Below are 21,589 nucleotides of genomic sequence, written 5' to 3'. Positions count from 1 at the left end.
CGCCGGAGCTCGGGCAGCTCCAAGGCGCCCCCGGCAGCGCACAGCACCTGGGTGATCTCACCGCCGAGGACGGCCGCCTGAGCCATGGCCGCGGCGGCGGGGGAGAGCGACCAGAGCCTCCGCCCGTCGGACCGCGGGACTGAGGCGACGCCTGCTGCGGCGAACTCGGGCGGCTCCCGCGAGGTGAAGATGCCGGCGGGAAACGAAACCGAAAGCGGCCTGGGCCGGGGCCAGTAGAACCTGTGCGGCCTCGCCACGCCCACGGCCCGCAGCTGAGCCGGCGCCTTCGCTTCAGCGCCTCAGCTGCTCGCCGGCCCGACGGGAAGGCCGGCGCTCGGGCTAGGCCGCCGGCTGGGGCTCTCGCGGCCTTCCGGGGGCTCTTCACAAGGCCCCGACAGGGCTTCGCTGGGCCTGTGAGAGGGTGGGCGCCACTTCCTTCACGGCAGCGCTCGGCGACGCCCCAAGCGCCTCACGCAGACGCCGGCGATGGCCCAGACGCCGGCGCGCACTCAGCCACCTCAGGAGCGGCCCCGCAAGCCCCCGGCCCTTCCCTCCGGCCCGCTGCGGAGCAGGCTGGGACGCCCGCCCGTTAAAGGGGCCCAGAGGTCGCCTAAGCCAGCCCGGGGCTTCCTGGACGGCTCACAAAAACGGAGACAACGGACGTGGAAACAGTCCCTCCGAACTGCAGTCGAATTGCCTGCAGTGAAGTCCTTATTTTCAACATGAGAGAGTATATGTCCTCTTAAAAAGCAAATCCGTTTCCGCTCTCCCCCCCCCCCCCCCCCCGCCGCCGTCCCCCGCCAAATAAAGATTGAACAAGTATTTTTAAAGACGCTTCAGAGCGAAGGACTCTAAGGACTCGCGCTGTCAGTCACGCTGCCGGTGGAAATGTGGTCGTTAAAGCCCTTAGGGAAAACAATCCGGGAATAGCTATTAAAATTTAAAGCGCCCGTGACTTTTGACCCAGCGATCTTTCTTCTGGGAATCTTCCAGAAGTTAAAGGAACAGTAAACAAATTATGTACAAAGGTGTTTATGGGGCAGGGGTGTATGGTACTGGAACAATGTGGCTGGTAATTATGCAGATTGTAATACAGCTTTAACAAGCTGAATTAAATCCATCTGTTGACCTAGAAGGACATCCATGATGTGTTAAGCAAAAAAAGAACGCCTTGGGCCGGCCCGGTGGCGCACTGCTACAGTGCGCCGCTTGGGAGTGTGGCGGCACTCCCGCCCAGGGTTCGGATCCCACATACGGATCCCACATACAGACCGGTTCCCGCTCACTGGCTGAGCGAGGGGCGGGCGCAGCACAGAGGGTTGCGATCCCGTTGCCGTCAGGTAGGGGCGTGACACTGAGGGTTGCGGTCAGTTGCCAGACACGAAAAAAGACAAAAAGAAAAAAAAAAAAAGAACGCCTTATAGAAATGTCTAAATCCATACCAAAAAGAACCCTATTTGTGTGTTTAACCACACTGGTTGTAGGGAGTGGGCAGTAGGAGGTACTAGAAAAATGGAAAAGGTGGAAAAGGGAAGATGAGGGCCAGGAAGATTGGGGGTGGGGGGATATTTATGGTATAGCATTAAATTAAAATGAACGTAAAATTCCAGCTATAGTATTTGCAGTGGATTGAATGGCCCCCAAAGTCACTGAAGCTTAATCTCCATTATAACTGCTGAGAGTGGGAAATCCTAGTATGGTAATTGAAAGGTGTGGCCTTGAAGAGGTGATTGGATTGTGAGGACTATGACTAGTGAATGTATTGATCCAGTGACTAATAAATTGATAGGTTAATGGTGGTCATGGAAGTGGTTCTGATGGCTTTAAAAGGAGCCAAGTGAGAAGGTTAGCTCTCTCTCTGCTCTGCCATTCTGCCATGTGAGACCCCTGGGTCACTGTCACCGTCACCAAGAATCTCACCAGATGTGTTCCCTGGACTTTGGACTTCCCAGCCTCTCAAACTATAAGCAATAAATTTCATTTTCTTATAAATTACCCAGTTCCAGGTATTTTGTTATAAGCAACAGAAACAGTCTAATATAGCTTTACTACAAAAATGTAAAAAATTAAGTGTATGAATGAAAACCAGATGGTAATATGGACAAATGAAAATGGATTGATTTAATTAGGGAATGTGATGAGGAGCAATCTTTCTCTTGGATTTTAATTTTTTAATTGAATAAAAATTTTTAATTTTGATTTTTAATTTTAGTTGTGGTTTCAATATTGTTTTGCAGCAAAATAACATTTTATAAAAGGAAAGGAAAGGTGATGTCAGTGGATGACACATGGTGTCAAAATGGTGGATTAACCTAAAAAATGTTGCACTTCCATAAAAGTAATGAAAAAACTGGCAAAAATGGTCAGAATTAACTTTTTCAGAGCTCTGGAAATTAACCAAAGGCTTGTAACAATCCACCTAACATTCAGTCAAGAAAAACAGCTGACTCTCAGTAAGAACTGCAATCTTTATTACATTTTAACTTACACTAGTCCCATCTCACCATCTCCAGCAACATGGCAGCCTTAAAAAATAGCATCCCACATTGCCAGTACCTGTACCAGAAGGAGAAGACAGGGCTGGAGTTCTTTCAAAGCCTCATTGAAAGGAAGAGCTGTTAAAAAAAATTTTTTTTAATTGAAACATATTGATTATACATATTTATGGGGTACAAAACTACATTACAATAGATGTATACAATGTGTGATGATCTAATCAGGGTAACTAGCATATTCAACATTGCACAACTTAATCAGTCCTTTGTGATGTGAACATTTGATCTCTTCTCTGAAGAGTCTTTATGACATATCCATTGGTTCCTTGGAAGATCCCCCCACCTCCTCAAAAACAGATTTGTCCTTATTTGACCTCAGTGGAACTAGCCCAGTTTTAAAGGTTTCTCCCCCAGGAGGGATGAGGGAGAGGTGTTTGTGAAATGTTTTAACATCATGACTGACTGAGGCAATGGATAACAGTTGCAGCAAATAATAGACTAACCAAAAAGCTTTAAAAGGAAAGCTGAAGAATGAGATGTCAATAGAGGCCTTAAAAAGCTCCAGCATATTTCTAGGAAGTTCATCTTCATGCATAGTGCTGTGCGCATGATCAGGAAACACCTGAGAATCTAACCACTCACTGCTAGCTGACATTGAGGCTCTGTACAAACAAGAAGTAAAAGCTATACACAGTTGCAAACTGCTTGAGTATCGAAGGCATGCCCCCAAAGGCACACAGAGCCCCTTGGCAGAGACTAGGAGACTTATTGGTTCCAGGCATTTAAGGAAATCTCCATCCAATCATTAGCTGACCACTAAGCTAACCAAGTAGAGACTTCAGTAGTCACATATAGTGAAGACAAACTTTACAAAATTAGTTCAGAAAAGTCACTAAACAAATAGCAAGTACTACAACAAGCAACAACAACAAACTCTGAGGAGAGGGGAGAATCTGACTTTGGGAGTTGCCACATTATTTGAAATGTCCAATTTTCAACCAAAAATTATAAGATATGTAAGGAAACAAGAAAGTATGGCCCATACAAAGGAAATAAGTGTTATTAATAGAAATTGTTCCTGAGGAAGCCTAGATGTTGGACTTTGTAGACTAAGACTTTAAATCAGCTATTTTAGACATATTCAAAAAAGATAGAGGAAACCATTTTTTAAAAATTAAAGGAAAATATGAGAATGAAGTCCCACCAGAGAATGTTAATAAAGAAACAGAAATTATATAAAGCAACCAAATAGAAATTCTGGAGCCAAAAGATACAATAACTGAAATGAAATATTCACTAGAGGGGTTTGACAGTAGATTTGAGCAAGCAAAAGAAAGAACAGCATACTTAAAGATAGGTCAATTGAGATCATCTATTCTCTGTAAAAAAAAGAAAAAAGAATGAAGAAAAATGAGCAGAGAGGCTTCTGGTCAAGATGGCTGAATAGACAGTCCCCACTGTCACTCTCTCCCACAAAAACCAATTTACAACTATAAAAAAACAACAGCCAAGCTGGGGATGCTAGAGCTCAGGGGAAGAGGAGGAGAGACCTACAGAGTGCATGAAGGTGGGAGAAGCCATGATGAGAGAAAGAAAAAATCACTCCCACCATTTCATGCTGAGGCCACTTTAAGACTGGAGCTGCTGAGTGCACAGAGCAGGAGGCAGCAAAAGCTGCAGCTGTGCCCTTCGGATGAAGTTGCTTGGAGGCAGCAGGGGAGAAGAGGACCCCAGGCCTGCAAGACCATTAATAGGGTTCCTGTGGACCCCCACAGGAGCAAGGAGCCACAACAACTGAAAAACAGGAGCCACTCAGAGGCCGGTGAGTCATTGCAAGGGACTGGTGCATGGCCCATCCCATGGGAAGTGTTTGTAGCACAGACAGTGGGGCAGATGGGCCCACTGGGGGAACACTGGGGCACATCAAGGAGGACAGCTGACTGGCACCCCAGTCAGCGAAGGACCACTCACAGGAGACTGATCAGGAATATAGAATTGCATGGGGTGCAGTTTGGTGAAAAGACTCAGGCCCAGATCAGAGTTTCTATACAACCCAGCTGCACCAGGTCTCTGGAGAGCCGGAAGCACCTATAAAGTCAACCATTAAAACCTCAGCTGCACAAAAAGCCTTCCCTAGGGAATCAGCAGCAAAGCAGCAATTTAGCTAAACCACACAGCTCAAATACTGGTCCCCACAGGAAGTTCCCCTACTTCAGAAGTAAGCAAAGAACAAAAAATTAGTTCTGGTCCAGGCATACCGCCAGCACCTTGGGGCCCACCTGAGGACCTGATGCATGGATCCGGGGACCAGACACCCACCCCACCCCCCACAACCAGGCACAACACCAGTGCCTTGGGGTCTGCTTGGGGACCTGAGGCATGGAACTGGGGACTGGACCCCCCCACAACCAAGCACACTACCAGCACCAAGGAGCATGCCGAAAACATCACCTCCATGTGGGTGCCCACCACACCCACAATAACCACACCTGCTGTGAAAGCAGCTAGATGCCACAACCACCACTCAGATGGTCCACCAGCCACTGGAGTGCATTGACACAAGGAGAGTCACCAGCAGAGACCAAAGAAAAGAAGAGGATATCTCTCTCCACAAAGCCCGTTTCAGAGTGACAGAAGAAGCAAGTGCTCTATGATAATATTGGGGGACCTGAACACACCTCTCAGCATTGGACAGATCATCTAGGTGACAAATCAACAGAGTAACCATTACTCTTTCAGAAGAAGAGAAGAAATCTAGGGTTATCAGACATGGGAGGGTGGAGGGAGAGGAAGATGGGGAGAGATTGGACAAGGGGCATAAGGAATAAGTACAGTTTGTAACAATTTATATGCTAATAATATTAATTTGATCAACATATGTCAATGTTGAACCCCCAAAATATGTATAATCAATTATGATTCAATAAAAATTTTTAAAAAGAAAAGAAAAATGAAAAGCGCCTCAGAGACCTGTGGGACACAATCAATTAAATGCACATCATAAAAGTCCTGGAAGGAGAGGAGAAAGAGAAAGGGGACGAAAGAGGATCTGAAGAAATTATGGCCAAAACTTCCCATCGTTGATGAAAAACTTTAATCTACACATTCCCAAAAAGCTCAGAGAACTTGAAGTAGTATAAACTCAAGAAGATCCACACTTAGACACATCATAATCAAACTGTTGAAAGACAAATATTCTTAAAAACAGCAAGAAAGGGCTGGACCCGTGGTGCACTCAGGAGAGTGCAGCACTTGGGAGCGCAGTGGCGCTCCTGCCACAGGTTCAGATCCTATATAGGGATGGCCGGTGCGCTCACTGGCTGAGCGCGGTGCGGGCGACACCAAGCCAAGGGTTGCGATCCCCTTACCGGTCACGAAAAAGACAAAAAAAAAAAAAAGAATTCTAGGGCTGGCCAGTTTGCTTGGTTAGATCACGGTGTTGAAAACACCAAAGTCAAGGGTTCAGATCCCTATACTGGCCAGCTGCCAAAAAAAAAGAATTCTATATCAGAAGAACTATCTTTCAAACATGAAGGAGAAATTAAGATATTCCCAGATATCAAAAGCTGAGATGGTTAGTTGCAAGCACTAAGAGAAAAAATGATGGGAGTCTTTTGGGCTTATAGTAAAGGATGCTAAACAATAACTCAAATTCTCATAAAGAAATAAAAAAACTAAAGATAACTACATAGGTAAATGAAAAAGGTAAATATATTTATTTATTTGAAATAAATGTATTTTTTGTTTATAACTCTTTCTCCCTCCCACTCCATCTTATTTAAAAGACAAATGCATAATGCAATAATTATAAATCTAGGGCCGGCCCGGTGGCGCACTGGATAGTGCGCCGCTTGGGAAGCACAGCGGCGCTCCCGCCCGAGGGTTCGGATCCCACATACAGACCAGTTCCCCCTCGCTGGCTGAGCGAGGCGCGGGAGCAACACCGAGGGTTGCGATCCCGTTGCCGGTCCCCGGTCCGGTACGGGGGCAACACTGAGGGTTGCGATCCGTTGCCGGACACGGAAAAAGACAAAAAGACAAAAATAATAATAATAATAATAATTACAAATCTAAGTTGATGGCCAATGTATGAAGATGTGATTTGTGACAATAACAACAGAAGGGAATGTGGAAGATAAATGAAGCTATAGAGAAGCAATTTTTAAATACTATTGAAATTAAATTGGTATTAATACAAACTAGATTTTTGTAAATTAAGATATTCATAGTAATCCTCAGTGCAACTAGTTACTCAGAAGTATATAAAAGAAAGTTGGCTTGGTTGGTTAGTGTTTGGTGTTATATCACCATGGCCAAGAGCTCAGATCCCCATACCAGCCAGCTACCAAAAAAAAATTCCTCTTATTATTTCTTTTATATACTTCTTTTTTTTTTTGGTGGCTGGCTAGCCCCAATAAGAGGATGTAAATGACACACTAGGAAATATCTATTTAACAAAAGAAGGGAATAATGAATATGATAATAATAATGATTTGTCATCATATATTTTACACAAATAATGATAGTCAACACTGTATCCCCAAAATATGTGTAATTGATTATGCTTCAATAAAAAACAAAAACAAAAGAAGGGAATAATCAAAGAGTTGAGGAACAAAAAAGGCATAAGACATAGCAAAATGGCAGACATAAATTCTACCTTATTACTAATTACATTAAATATAAGTGGATTAAACTCTTCAATTAAAAATCATAGATTGGCATAATGGACCAAAACAAACAAACAAAAACAAAAAGGTCCAACAGTATGCTGTATACAAGAGAAACATTTTAGACTCAAAGACACAAACAGATAGGAAATGAAAGGATGGAAAAAAAACACATATCATACTAACCAAAAGAGGGCTGGAGTGGCTATCCTAATATCAGACAAAATAGACATGACAAAAATTCTTACCAGAAGCAAAGAAGGACATTCTATAATGATCAAAGTATCAATCCACCAAAAAGATACAATAATTGTTAACAACTAATAACACCTAACAAAAGGGTTCCTAAATACATGAAATAAAAACTGACAGAACTGAAGGTAGAAATAGACAATTCAATAATAATAGTTGGAGGCTTTAATATCCTACTTTCAATAACAGGTAAAACAACTAGACAAAAGATCAGCAAAGCAATAGAACAGCAACAGTATAAACCAAATAGACCTAAAAGACATCTACAGAACATATCACTACCAACAATAGCACATACATTCTTCTACAGTGTACATGGAAAATTATCCAGGATATACCAAATGTTAGGCCATAAAACGAATCTCAAGAATTGCAGAAGTCATATGAAGTATGTTTTCTTGTAGAGGATTCATAAAGCAAATGTACTTCACAGGGCCTGGTTTTCCAAAGCCTTGCAGTTTCAAATATTGACCTTGCAAAGGATGGGAAATTTTCCTCAGGCTATAAAGTCTCTGGTGTAAGATAAAGAATTGTGGCACATCAAGGTTGCTGGCTCAAACACAGACTAGTTACTGATTGATATGTATAGATACTGGGAAGCTGCTGGAGGGAGAAGAAATGTTTGATAGATCAAGCTTTTGTTGGTGGATCACTTAATTGTCTAAGGGAATGTCATCTGACTTGTTTTTACTGAATGTTACCAGCTTCTATTGTTAAACTTGTTAAACAGTACTTAGCAAAACCCCACCTATGTCTCTTCCTGTAACTTCTTGGTCTGGAGAATAAATGCAGGAAGAGAACCCCAATTCATGGTTAATTTCCCAAATGGAAGGATGCCTCATGCTTGAGGGTCCTGAGATATTAACTCCTTTCTGGGGCTTCTCACTGCTCAAAAGAGATGGACTTTGAGTAATCTTTGGGGGCTTCATCACCCAGGGGAAAGGAGTGACAAATCCGTGAGAGACAAAGCAACATTTTCTGATCATAATGGAATAAAACTAGAAATCAATAACAAAGATATTTGGGAAATTCACAAATATGTGGAAATTAAACAACATACACCTAAATAACTAATAAATCAAGGAAGAAATGACAATAAAATTAGAAAATATTTTGATACTAATTAAAATGAAAACAAATGTACTTAAACTTATGAGTTGTAGTTAAAGCAGTGTTTAGAGGAAAATTTATAGCTGTGAATGCTTACATTAAAAAGGAAAAAAGAACTCAAATCAATAACCTCACATTCCAACTTAGAAACTAGAAAAATAAGAGCAAACTAAGCCCCAACGGAAGGAAATAATAAAGATTAGAGTCAAAATAAGCACAATAGAGACAAGAAAAAGAATACAAAAAATTAATAAAACCAAAAGTTGGTTCTTTGACAAATCTTTACCTAGACTGATCAAGAAAAAAATAGAAGACTAAAATAACTAATATCAGGAATGAAAGAGGGGTCATTACTACTGACCTTACAGAAACAAAAAGGATTATAAGATGTAATAACCACATTTTCCAGTTTCTATATTTGTTGCTTTGACATCATGGGACCTTGCTAACCCCAGAGGGACTTTTCCTCCCAGGGCTAGCTAATTTTTAGAGATAGCAAACAACTCACCTGTTAAATGTGCCTTTCATGTGCAAATCAACCAATCCAGAGTACATACCCCCAATCACCTCCTTTATTAGGTTCCCATAGGGTTCTCACACTTTGGGCCACAATTCCCCTTCCCTAATCACCCCAGGCCCGGGCCCCAGACCACTAAGAACAGCCACCATACACCAAAGCCCACTGAAATTATTCAAACTACTCTGAATACTTTACTCTGCTTCACCTGTTTTACCAAAGAAACCACAATAAAGGCTCTTGCCCATGTTTTCTCCTTGTTCCCTCTGCCTCCTGATCTACACTGGTGCTTCCCTGTGTGGCCCTGCATGGCATGCTGTGCCTCCTGTTTCTAGAGATCTGCAGGTATAAAAACTTATTCCTTCATGACAGTTATTTCTGTGTCTGCATGTCTTGGCATATCTCATTAAAACAAATTCTGAGAACCTTTTTAAAAACACAGGTTATGAAGTATTTTAAGATAGAAGAATATTTATAGAATACCTATAAAACATCCAAGTGGAAATGTCCAGCAGACATTTGGATCTGTGAGTCTGGCATTTATAGAAGAGGTCAGTACTAGAGTTGTGAATATATATAGCCAGTATTCAAACCCACAGGACTAGATGAGATTGCTACAGAAGAGAGTATAAATTGAAAAGAGAAGAATTCCGGGCCGGCCTTTTCTCCAAGTAAAAGCAAATCAGTCACAGATGTCTGTGCTTTATGATTGCCAGCCAAGGACCACTGGTGGCACACCTCACAGCTGGTTGATTGCACATCAGGCTTGAGAACCGGGGCTGAAGACAGCTCCAGGCTGAGGCTTGTGTTTCCCCAATGTGCCTATGCACTCTGCAGTCCTCTTGCCCCCACACATGGGATAGGTGGGAACAGCATTTACAGAGGAAGAACCCCAGAACTGCCTGCTTTTGTGCTCAGTAGAATAAGTGCCCGTGGCTCACTCGGGAGAGTGCGGTGCTGGTAACACCAAGGCCACGGGTTCGGATCCTATATAGGGATGGCCGGTTTGCTCACTGGCTGAGCATGGTGCTGACAACACCAAGCCAAGGGTTGAGATCCCCTTACCGGTCATCTTTAAAAAAAAAAAAAAAGAGAGAGAAGAATTCCAAGCACCTGCCCCTCTGAAAGAGAAGGAAGAGACTGATAGAACTAAGAAGGTTGAGAAGGAGAAGCCAGTGGGGTAGGAGGAAAACCAGTAGAATATGGAGTCAAGAAAGGCAAATATTTAAATATTTCAAATAGAAGGGACTATCAACTATGTTGAGTGCTATCAAAAAATTGAGTAAAAGAGGATAAAGAAATGTTTTATCTATTGCTGCACAATAACCGCCCTAAAACTTAGTGGCTAAAAATAACAATGATTTGTTTTTCATTATTCTATGAATTGACTGGGCTCAGCTGGGTAGTTATTCTGTTCCACATGGCATACCTAAAGTCACTCCTGTGGTTGCATTCAGCTGGGAGCTCAGCTGTGTTTGAAACATCCAAGATGGTCCCTTATCCTACAGACTCTCTGTGTGGCTCTCATCTCTTAGTAGTCTATACTGACCTTCTTTTTAGCGTGGTGGGTGGCTTCCAATGTGCAAACATTTATCAAGATTCTCCATTTTTCATAGCAGCTCTTCACTCTGCCCCCAGTCATCTTTCCTTTCCTAAAAGAAATGGCTCATATTGGTAGGTGAGTAGCTTGAGTAGCTGAAAAGGCTGCTTCTTGCCCATAGAAAATTGAGAGCCAAGGATACTCTTCATTCTGGAATTGTCTCTATTTCTTTTCTTCCAAGCTGGTATAATTTCATAGGTTTTCTGTGTATTAAATTACAATCTACTCCATCAGACAAAAGACACTTACAACCCTTTTGAGAAAGTTCCTTCTCTACTTTGGCCTGTGTGACAGGGTGCTGTGGGAAATGCCCATAAGATTCATAGAACCCCTTTAGCTAAAGGGTCTATAAAGCCCAACTTTAAATCTTTAAAGGATGTGATAGCTGCACCCTTCATTTGATCTTGACTGTGAGGCCAAATTTTACTGGTGTTGGGAAAAAATGCCAAAATAATTTTCTCATAAACCTGTTTTGTCCTTGAAGTGATATTTTGTCTTTGAAACAATATCTGCTTGTTACACTAGTCTGGCCTCTTATCACTACTTGCATTTTTGGCTTCAGTAACTGAGCTTGCTTATCTGCCTAGACCACATGAATTCCGAGAAATTAAACTTACTGCTATGCTAGTCTTGCAAATGTGTTGCCTATAAAAGCTTTGTAAGACCTGAGCTCTGGGTCCAGATTTCCAAGCATTAGCTTGTCTGGGCCTGTTGGCATAATAAAATACCTGACTCTCCAGCCCTCTAAGTGCCAACCATTTCTTGGTCCAGTCCATTTCCATAACACTGGCAGGCCCTGGATTTAATTTTTTTCCTGAGGTCATTTCTCACTTTAAGAATCTTTTGCCGGTCAGAGAGGCTGGAATGAAAAATAGTTTCATTTTCCAACCTAGCAAGTCCTAGGCTAAGAATGGTTATAATTCTGATAAAAAAAAAACAAAACAACCCAACTGTTTTCTCTGTAACTCATCTCTTTCTTGCAATACATTATTACACATAGCTAAAAGAAACCAGTCATTTATTTTTGCTTTCTGCCTAGAAATCTTATTAGCCAGATCCACAACATTTAGTAACATATTCAATTTTCCAAGTTAACAAAGGCCCCCTTTCTCTAGCTTACAATAAAAAATTTCTCACTTCTATTCCAGCCTCCATTAGCAGTCACTTTACCACCCTTCAGGCTTTAAAAAAAAAATTTTTTTTAATGAAACATAATTGATTGTATATCTCTGTGGGGTACAATGTTGAATATCAGTACCTGTGTGCAATATGCTATGTTAAATCAGTATAATTAGTAAATTCAACATTAAAAAATGTAATCATTTTTTGTGGCCCTTTACCACTCTTCAGCTTCCAGATGCCAACTTCTGTTTCAGTTAGTTTTTGATGTGTAACAAACCACCCAGATACTCTGTGGCTTAAACAACAATGATCTATTATATCTTTTAATTTTGTAGGTTGTCTGGGTTCAGCTGGGGCTGAAACATCCAAAATGGCCTCCTCCCCTACAGGGTGTCTCCTCACATGGCCTCTCATCACTCAGTAGTCTAGCTTCGGCTTCTTACAATATGGTAACCAGTCCAAGAGGGAGCATTCCAGGAGAACAAGTCCAATTGTGCAAACCCATAGCAAGCCCCTGCTTGCATCATGTTTGCAAATATTCCATTGGTCAAAAAAGTGAGAATGAACAATCCCAGAGTCAATGTGGAAGGGGACTACACAAAGGCCTAGGAGGCATGGTTCATTGAAGGTCATCAATGTAAAAGTCTACCACAAGAGGTGACTAAGGGATTGCACAATGTGGGTATGAGTCAGGGTCCCAATAGGAAACACTCGATTAGGAAAATACAAGGATAATTTAACAAAGGGACTCTTCACAAAGATGTGGGCAGGTCTGAGGAGAACCACAAAGAATAATGCAGTAATCTGAGGCTAGAAGCAATTGAATTACCATTCAAAGATCCCTAAGGATCAGTCTTAGGCAGTACTGAAGGAAGGAAGCCTCAGGAATATACCCTCAGACCACACATTCCTCCCTCCCCATGACCTACTGGAGTTCCTCATTGGCCAAACCCATCCTGAGGCAAGGAAGCCCATTGATGTAATCCATACAAGTAGGCCTCAGGGACACAGAGCAGAATAAAGCAGGGTGAAAGGTGAATCTGGAGGCCTAAACAAGATGTCCAAATAGTAGAAGCCACTCAAGATCTAGTGGAGCACTATTAATAGAATGGTAAGAACAAAAACTGAAGCACTTTGAAGTGTGAATTAGCAGTGAGGAAGTGAAAACACTAAACTGCAGTAATACTTGTAAGAAGTTTTGCAGCAAAGGGAAGCAGAGAAATGTGGTGAGAATAACTGACTAGAAGCATATGGGTTCAGGGAAGCTTTTTGTTTACTTATAAGACACAAGATGCTAATGCATAATTTTATCTTGAAGAAAATTATCTAGTGGGGAGATTGTTGATGTCAGGGGAAGGGGTAACTGTAGGAACAAAGAGCGAGCAAACTACCCATAAATAGGGGGACTCATAGTTGGTAGGGACAAGGACATTTTTCATACAGAGCAAAGACAGAAATGAGTCTTCTCATTTCTGAGATGAGTGACTGGGTTTGTATCTAGCCTTGTGGGAGGACGAGAGAGGACCTTTATACTTGGTTGAATAGTTTTCCCCAAAAGTTCATGTCTACCCAGAAATGATGAATGTGACCTTATCTGGAATAGAATCTTTGAAAATGTAATCAAGTTATGGTGGAGTCATCCTGGATTAGAGTGTACCCTAATCCAAAGATGAGTTCACTTTTCTAAGAAGAGGGAAATTTGGACAGAGATGCATAGACACACAAGCTATGTGACAACAGAGGCAGGTATTGAAATAATGTACATAAATCAAGGAACGCTAATGACTGCCAGCAGTCACCAGAAGCTTTCACTTTTCTAAGAAGAGGGAAATTTGGACAGAGATGCATAGACACACAAGCTATGTGACACAGAGGCAGGTACTGAAATAATGTACATAAATCAAGGAACGCTAATGACTGCCAGCAGTCACCAGAAGCCGGAAGAGGCAAGGAAGGATTCTCTTCCTTGGAGCATTCAGAGGAAGCATGGCCCTGCTGACACCTTGGTTTTGGACTTCGAACCTCCAGAACTTCTAACCTCCATTTCTGTTGTCTTCAGCCCAGTTTGTGGTCATTTGTTACAGCAGCCCTGAGAAACTAATTCAGCTTTCTATTTTCTCAGTGAGATGTGAGGATCACCAGCTTAAGGAAAAGCTACAGTGGGGCTAGGGAAGGAGAAGAAATGACCCAGATGTCTCAGTGATTGGAAGACAAAGTTTACCAGCAAAACATGGGTATTCAGACAGTGCAAAGTCCCATTTAAGTTTGAGGATCATAAATTTAAAGTTAAACCAGGCAGCCTAGTTATGTGATTGGTTTTATTTTTAACAGAGGTCAGTTGCTTCTGAGTTTCAAAGAAGTTGGGTTCAACTTAGACTGGGGTTTTGGCTTTTAAGTTCCATCGAGGGAGATTTTGAAGGCCTTTCTTTGCAAAGGAGCAATTGTTTTAATAGATCATGGAACCAGTCTGCACATGGAAGGAAAGAGAAGGTGAAGGGAGCGTAAGAGATGGTGCAAAAAGGCAGGCATTGAAAATATGAATTAGATCAAAAAGTTGTTGCAGTGATGAGGAAAAGCTGATGGAGATAAATAAATACACAATACATAGTAAATACGTGTGCAATAAAGATAGACATAAACACAGTGAATTACACAACTAACAGTGAAAACATATAAAGTAAAAGAGTTGGTAATAGATCTGCAACATAATCAGCACCATCTTAGACAATCCCAAATACAAAATGGCACCACCCACCTCCTTCCTTCCCCTCCCCCATTCTCTTTTACAAGAAGTCTCATGGTTTCAGAGAAAATAAAACTTTCGGCATTTCCACATGCACAGAACTCTCCATTCCCAGGACCTAACTCAGTCCCCACCCCGGAATTACATCACCCAGCTCTTGGCGTCAACATACCTATATAAGCTCTACCACTCCCACACCTGGGGCTGTCTCCTTTTCAGGGCAGCCCTGGGCTGCCTACCACTTTGAGCACAGCCTGGCAGATTTTCTTCCTTTAATAAAGCTTGAATGGTACCTGGCATCTCAGCTCACTTTCTTTCAGTTGGGAGGATAGAAGATGGTGATCAGAGAGTGGTTACTTGAAAAGTAGTAGGGGCTTGCTTATGAGGAAATCAAATCATTATCTAGGGAGTGAACTGGTTATTTCCAAAATGTCTCCATGCTGTGTATGGAAGACAGCAGTCACCTTGGGGCAGACCTCATCTGTTCTGGGAAGAATCACTGTGTGACCCTTTCTTTACTAAGTGTTATGTGCATTATGTTTTGGTGTGTATTATGCTCTTCCAATCTCTGAGGCAACTGGATCAAATCTTCTCCCTCCCTGATCTCCACTGTAGCCCCCACCCCTAGCTGGTGATCTCCCTTCACATCTTGCCGAGAAAATGAAAGGTTGAATTCCTAGGGCTGTCATAACAAATGTGGGAGTCCATTATCTGAACAACCGTATAACAAGACCATGTTATTTTGTGGCTTGACTGTGACTGCCTTCCCAATTCCTCATACTATACAGGACTGGTCTCTGTGAAAGAGGGGAGACCAGTTTTCACAGGGGCTAAGGAACTTTCTGGTGCAAAGAGGTAAGAGTGCTTCCCTTCTGCTTCAGGCTCAGTTCCCTAAAAGACCCTGAGATGTTGATTCTTGTGACAGTTACTTATTAAGGTAGTGTTCCCAGGAGAAACTGGTAAAGGAAGGGGGAAAGCCAGAGAGGTAATGGGGAGAAGCCAACCAAAGTCCCAGCCTCAACCTGAACACACAGGGGAGCTCTGGAATGTACAGTGGACACTTTTTTTTTTATGGTACTGTGTTCTACAAAGTCGCTGGGGATGGTGAATTAGCGAACGCTAATCCATTGCTCCTAGGGGAAAATTGGGACTAGGTTCCTGCTAGACTCTGGTCACATTTTCATCAACTGATCAGTACACCACCTTATGTGTGTTTCTGTTTAAAGACACCTTGTCTGATTGATATTGTTGATTCATTAACATCAACAGCCCTATAACTCATGGCTGAACAAAGCTTATCTAACACATGCATTTTCTCTTTGAGGCACATCACGACCGTCTTGCACTTAGAAACACTACACGCCACTCAAGCAGTGCTCTTGGGGGCCATTTTAAATAGCAAAATCACCAACAAAAAGCATAACAATATGAATAATGCAGCACTAAACAGACCTCTTTGAAAAGGACTCTTCTTTACAATATGAGAGCTGAGACAAGAAGGCAGAGTTTTGCCTTGTTCAACCTCAGCTGTGCTTATGCATGTCGGGTGACTCAATTTTTTTCACTGCTCTGCGCATGTCCAAAAATGACAGTGAAGACACCACACATGTTGATTTGGGGGTTACAAATAAACTTTAGCACATAGGATTTTTTTTTTTTCCTTTTTTGTCTTTTTTCGTGACCGGCAACGGATCGCAACCCTCAGTGTCGCGCCCATACCGGACCGGGACCGGCAACGGGATCGCAATCCTCGGTGTTGCTGCCGCACCTCACTCAGCCAGTGAGCAGCTGGTCTGTATGTGGGATCCGAACCCTCGGCGGGAGCGCTGCCGCGCTTCCCAAGTGGCGCACTGTAGCAGTGCGCCACCGGGCCGGCCCACATAGGATATTTATAAATACAGAATCTGTGAATAATGTGGATCTGCTGTAAACACTCTTGAGTTTGGCCCTCCTCTGGACATTATACCAGTCATCCATCCAGCACTGACTAAGGCCTGCAGGGGTGTCAGCACAGGGGCAGAAGTAAAGTCCCAGGCCCTCCTGGCTCTTTGCACCTGCTTCTGGGCAAAGTGGTTCTAGTAGCCCAAGAGCAGCCCCCTGAAAAGAATTTGGATGCAGGCCTTCGAAGCAAAGCTTATAGATGGATATACACAGGGCAAAGGGGGTCTGAAGACATGAGGCAGAGAGTGTCCATGGCATGGTCTGTGGTTCAAGTCATGCGAACATCACTGATGAGTGCAGATAATCCCCACAGAGGGAACAGGAAGCCTGTACTGCTGACCAGGGCTTGATGCCAGGTCTGGTACAGCATGTGACCTCTGGGAAAGCCTTTAATGCTGTTGCTTGTTTCCTTGGCTATAACCCCCACTCTGACAGAAGGAACTCTGCCTTGTTCCTATTGACCCCCCCAGAGCCTATCTAGTCCAGTACCTGCTATTCTATATTTGAGAAAGGAATAAAGGTAACATCATTCTTAATCCCACCATCCCAGTAGACCTCATGCTAATCCCTGGGGATTTGCTCTGGACCTGGGTGGGGCTAGAAGCCCCCTCCCCAGTTTTCCTCTGGCCTAAGGCAGTGATATTTTAACGATCTTGGGCAGGCTCATGTCTCCGTAAGGCGCCTCCTCTTATGCACTGGCCATCACTATTGTGACCAGGAGAATCTATACGGATTATGTGGTAGTAAGAAAAAAAGTGGGTTGTTTTTTTAAAAAAACATAGAAATATAAATTGTACTGAGTTGTTTGTTTCAAGAAAATATCTATGTATGTACTTGATCCAGTAGTGTTATAGACTGAATTGTGTTCCCTGCCCCCCAAATTCATATGTTGAAGTCCTAACCCCTAGTACCTCAGCCGTATTTAAAGACAGGGTCTTTAAAGAGATAATTAAATTGAGTTAATTAGGGTGGACCCTAATCCAATAGGACAGGAGTCCTCATAAGAAGAGATTTGGACACTGACGTACAGAAGGAAGCTGATGTGAAGAGACAGAGAGAAGATGATCATCTGCTAGCCGAGCAGAGAGGCCTGAACAAAGCCTTCTCTCATGGCCCTCAGAAGGACCGACCCTGCTGACACTGTGATCTTGGACTTCCAGCCTCCAGAACTGTGAGAACAAACTTCTGTTGCTGAAGGTTGCCCAGTCTGTGGAACTGTGTTATGGCAGCCTGAGCAAACTAATACAAGTAGTTATCCCCAAACCAAAGAACAGAATAGGCATATCGTCACCTCCCATTGGCAAGAAGACCTGAGAAGGACCAGTCTTTGCTGTGTCAAAGTTCCTCCCCTGCCCCACAGACTAGCCAGAGTCTACTTTCATGCCTTCTACCCCCCAATATTGTTATTCTTGACTGAATAACTCAGACTTTGGGGGAATTGCTGCTGGTGAGTACTGTAATTCCATTTGCCCCTCCAGGTCCACTTTCCACTCTTCTCCCCCTGCTCTGTGCTTCCGGAGGCCGACCTCTAAGGACAGGGTCAAGAGCACACCCTAGCTGTCCAGCATCCAGCGGCACCTGCCAGTGGAGGCACTGGCAGGAGATCAGAGGGCCAGAGGCATGAGGATGGCACTTATTACCCCCCTGCCTCTTTCCTTGGGTGGCTGGTTATACCCTTATGCTGGAGGCCATGGCTGCTGTACAGAGGCCCTCTCCACACAGCTCTTCCTCTACATTCTGGAACCTTTTCCCTTCTCCAGCCCTTCAGGGGTGGTAACAGCTCCTCCTCTTTGCTTCTAGCACCAGGATGCCTTGCCAGCCCTTTGTGCTTTCCCTAACTTTGCTCACTCCATTGTAAATAGTCCTTTTATTACACTCTTCCCAATTACACAGTTTGAGGGTGCCATCTGCATCTTCTTGGGAGACCTGACAGATAACAGACTGAAGAGAAATCCACTCTTAGGGACAGTGGAGGGAGAGTCCTTAAACACAAGCAAGGCCAGGGAATGGGGATGTTCCTGAAAAAGTTTTATTTTCCCTTGGACTGTGAGGAATAACCACATTGAATGTACAAATTAAATATCTTCTCGTAACTCCTTTCAACCACCCAAACCCTTTGGCAACATCTGTTGGTGTGCTTAACTCCATGTGTGGCACCGTGGAAAGCTAAGTGACAAGCAGGAAGGGCAGTGTGGCCTTTCCCACCTTGCCCCTCTGCTGGCCAGCATGGGGGTGTCTTAGAGATCTAGTGTCTAGAGACCTGATGTAAAGCAGGTGGTGACCTCATGGAAGACACAGAAAGCAGCTGCCACGGGGTGACTCAGTAGCAGATGTGAGGCAATCATGTGTACCCCAGATAAACTGCAGCCCAGCGAAGCTTCAAGGGAAGGAAGTAGTTACAAATGTTAAAAGTAGTGGTAACTTTGGTCCTTGTCCTCATGGTTACTCTGATCTAATTAAGAAGAGACTAACAGATTTGGGGGGGGTGGGAGAACAACAATAATTACTACTACATTTACTGAGCATATATGTTTCAGCCACGAGGCTAAATGCTCTATGTGGATTATCTCATCTACTTTTCACAACAACCATATTTGGCAGAAGTTACTATGCGAGGACATCTAAAAGTTCGTGGAAAAATGGGATTAAAAGATATGAATCTTCCCATGACCTTTCTGAAGTACCTCTGTATTATACCCATGTTAGAGCTGAAAAAACAGACTCAATTGAGAGGGCTTAAGTAACTTGCCAGGGTCACCCGGACATGAGGTTGCCCAGGTCTTATGTCTTCCAAAGTCCAGGCTCTAAGCCTCTCAAGAATAAAGAAATTATAAAGTGATTATAGGTTTACTCCACCTCCCCTCTGCTGGCTGCAAAATCCAAACAACCATCGTGGATCAAGAGATGGAAGCCATAAGCCAAAGATAAAGGCCAGCAGAAAAGGACGGATCTGAGCCCTTGAAAACTTTGTGAAGTAGTCCTCCAGTTGTGGAATACCTAGCTCCAGCCTTCTATCTTGCGTAAGCCATTCATGTTCAGGTTTTTCTCTCCCTTGCAGCTGAATCTACCTCTGACTGATACACCATGTCAAGGAGTTTGGTCTTGATCATAAAAGCTCCAATGAAAGCTGAAGCGGGGCTGTGGTTGGTGGTGGCAATCAAGAGAACGTGCATAAATCGACAGACCTTTGAGAATCATTGGTTGGGGTGGGGGAGAGGAAGATTTGAGACCACCACACAGGATTCTGGCTTGGGCAACTGGAGACTGTTGAGGCCATTCACTGAGAAGCATGTTCAGGACAGAAGGTGGCGATCTGGAGTCTGATATTGTCGTGTAAGGTGTCTGCATTCAGTGGGACTGATCTGGAGTTGAGGAACCAAGACTGAAACTCACATTCTGCTCACCCTGCTTTCTGCTAGGCTTCTCTCTTTAACCAGGAATCTTTACAGCCCAGACTCTTCTTATACCCCTGTCCACCTTCAGGGCCGCCTGTGTGACCTGTCTGCCAAGGCGAGCCTACTGAATCACTGAGCAATTCCTTCCCCAAACATCACACCTCCCAAACACTGAAGCAGGCCAACAGTAACCATGAAGGGTCTTGCTTCTTAAGCTCCTGAAACAGTTTTGTGTAATCTTTGGGTGGAAAAAATCTTTTCATAATTAGGTACCACCTAGTTCATTCATTTTATAGTTTTACACATTAATCATTACTATATTCTGTATTTTCAAAACTAGGCACACCTATATACAAAGCAGTTTACAATACAATTTTAGGTTCTAAGCGAGGTCCATATGTATTTTTAATCCATTCCATTCACACAGTTTATCTCATTAAAGAATAATCTACTCTTTCTTATTTTTCTTATAGAGAAACTTGAAACATCCATTTTCTTTTTTTTCCCCCCAGCAGCTGCCTGGTAAGGGAATCCGAACCTGTGACCTTGGTGTTACTAGCACCATGTGAGCTAACTTCATTAAAGAATAATCTACTCTTTCTTATTTTTCTTATAGAGAAACTTGAAACATCCATTTTTTTTTTCCCCCCAGCAGCTGCCTGGTAAGGGAATCCGAACCTGTGACCTTGGTGTTACTAGCACCATGTGAGCTAACTGGCCAGCCCCGTAACATCCATTCTTTATACCACCATATTGGTGAGTTTCTATAGTTTGTTGTTGTTTTTTTTAATTGTTTCCATCTTTTATTGGGCATGAATTCTCAATTAGGATATGAAAGTTTTCAGCAATGATTGAGTTCCTCATGGAGGAGTACAGGCCAAGGAGGTCACAGTCAGGAGGGCACAGTGCCCTCCACACTGGTCCCCTTCAGTGGTACTTGTGTCACTCACTGCTCATGCTTGGGTTCCTTGTAAGAAAGGCAGTAGTTGAAAAGCACGTAACCTGCCAGCACCATGGAAACCTCAGTGACACCCCCTTTCTTCACACTGACGTACTTGTAATACCAGTAGTAACCTCTTTGCAAGGCTCCAAAAATGCCTTTAGGTGTGAAATCCCGTATCAATATCCAGCTTGGCAGCTCTCCTAGTTTAACATCCGTGAGTTTCTTCTTCACTGGTACGAATAACGCCATCTTGGAGTCCTGGTGTCCTCTACGGTTCTTAATAGTTCACAGAAACAGAAATCTAAAATCATAAAGGGTTCTTTTCCCATTGTTCTGCATTTCTTTTACCCCATCTCCCCCCACCTCCCCATCCCATACCACTGCCAGCGAGGGGGAGGGGAGAGGGGGGATGTGTGTGATCATAATGAGGAATATCCGTGTTTGTTCATGTGTTTATTCACTGTATTTTTAATGAGATTTCTGCTAAATTTGTGCTGTGGGAGGTGCTGATGATAGAACACCACAGAGTCTGAGCCCTAAACTCAGGCTGGTAGGACAGACAAACATGGAAGAGTAAACATTGTACAGAGTGTAGCAGTCGAAGCACAGACAAGGCAGGGAAGTGGGGAGGAGGCAGCACAGCTCCCAGGACTGACTGACTCTGTGTCCCCTTCATCGGCCCTGAACCCCCCATTCACTAGGCTGCCAGTGCAGCACACCAGGGGCCGGAGGGCCTGATTTCTCATGGGCTGCAAACAGGTGTGATGGTGTAATTAGTGTGTCTTGGGCAGCTAGCCCATA

The 21,589-nt window shown here is 43.4% G+C and overlaps 1 protein-coding gene across 1 annotated transcript; it reads right to left on the bottom strand.

The window, feature by feature from the left end:
- Positions 1-851: 851 nt before the first annotated feature.
- Positions 852-21,037, bottom strand: ATP5J2 (ATP synthase, H+ transporting, mitochondrial Fo complex, subunit F2). Its single transcript, XM_008571490.1, has 4 exons — positions 20,796-21,037; positions 2,999-3,157; positions 2,505-2,556; positions 852-905 (listed from the first exon to the last, which is right to left on the bottom strand). Exons 1-4 carry the CDS (start codon positions 21,035-21,037, stop codon positions 852-854), a joined length of 507 nt encoding a protein of 168 aa, XP_008569712.1.
- Positions 21,038-21,589: the final 552 nt, after the last annotated feature.

The sequence above is a fragment of the Galeopterus variegatus genome, unplaced genomic scaffold (assembly GCF_000696425.1).
Source record: "Galeopterus variegatus unplaced genomic scaffold, G_variegatus-3.0.2 Scaffold690, whole genome shotgun sequence".
In the NCBI taxonomy this organism is placed as follows: Eukaryota; Metazoa; Chordata; class Mammalia; order Dermoptera; family Cynocephalidae; genus Galeopterus; species Galeopterus variegatus.
Note: the sequence above shows the minus strand (reverse complement) of the source record. Positions and strands in the feature narration are given on the sequence as shown.

Coding starts and splice junctions, on each gene's coding strand:
- ATP5J2 (XM_008571490.1), bottom strand. CDS start 21,037: ATGGCGTTATTCGTACCAGTGAAGAAGAAACTCACGGATGTTAAACTA. Junction 2,557..2,998: donor TTTCCTTTTAAAGCTTTTTG/GTTAGTCTATTA, acceptor CTTCTGGTACAG/GTACTGGCAATGTGGGATGC. Junction 906..2,504: donor CTGCCATGTTGCTGGAGATG/GTGAGATGGGAC, acceptor GTTTTCCCTAAG/GGCTTTAACGACCACATTTC.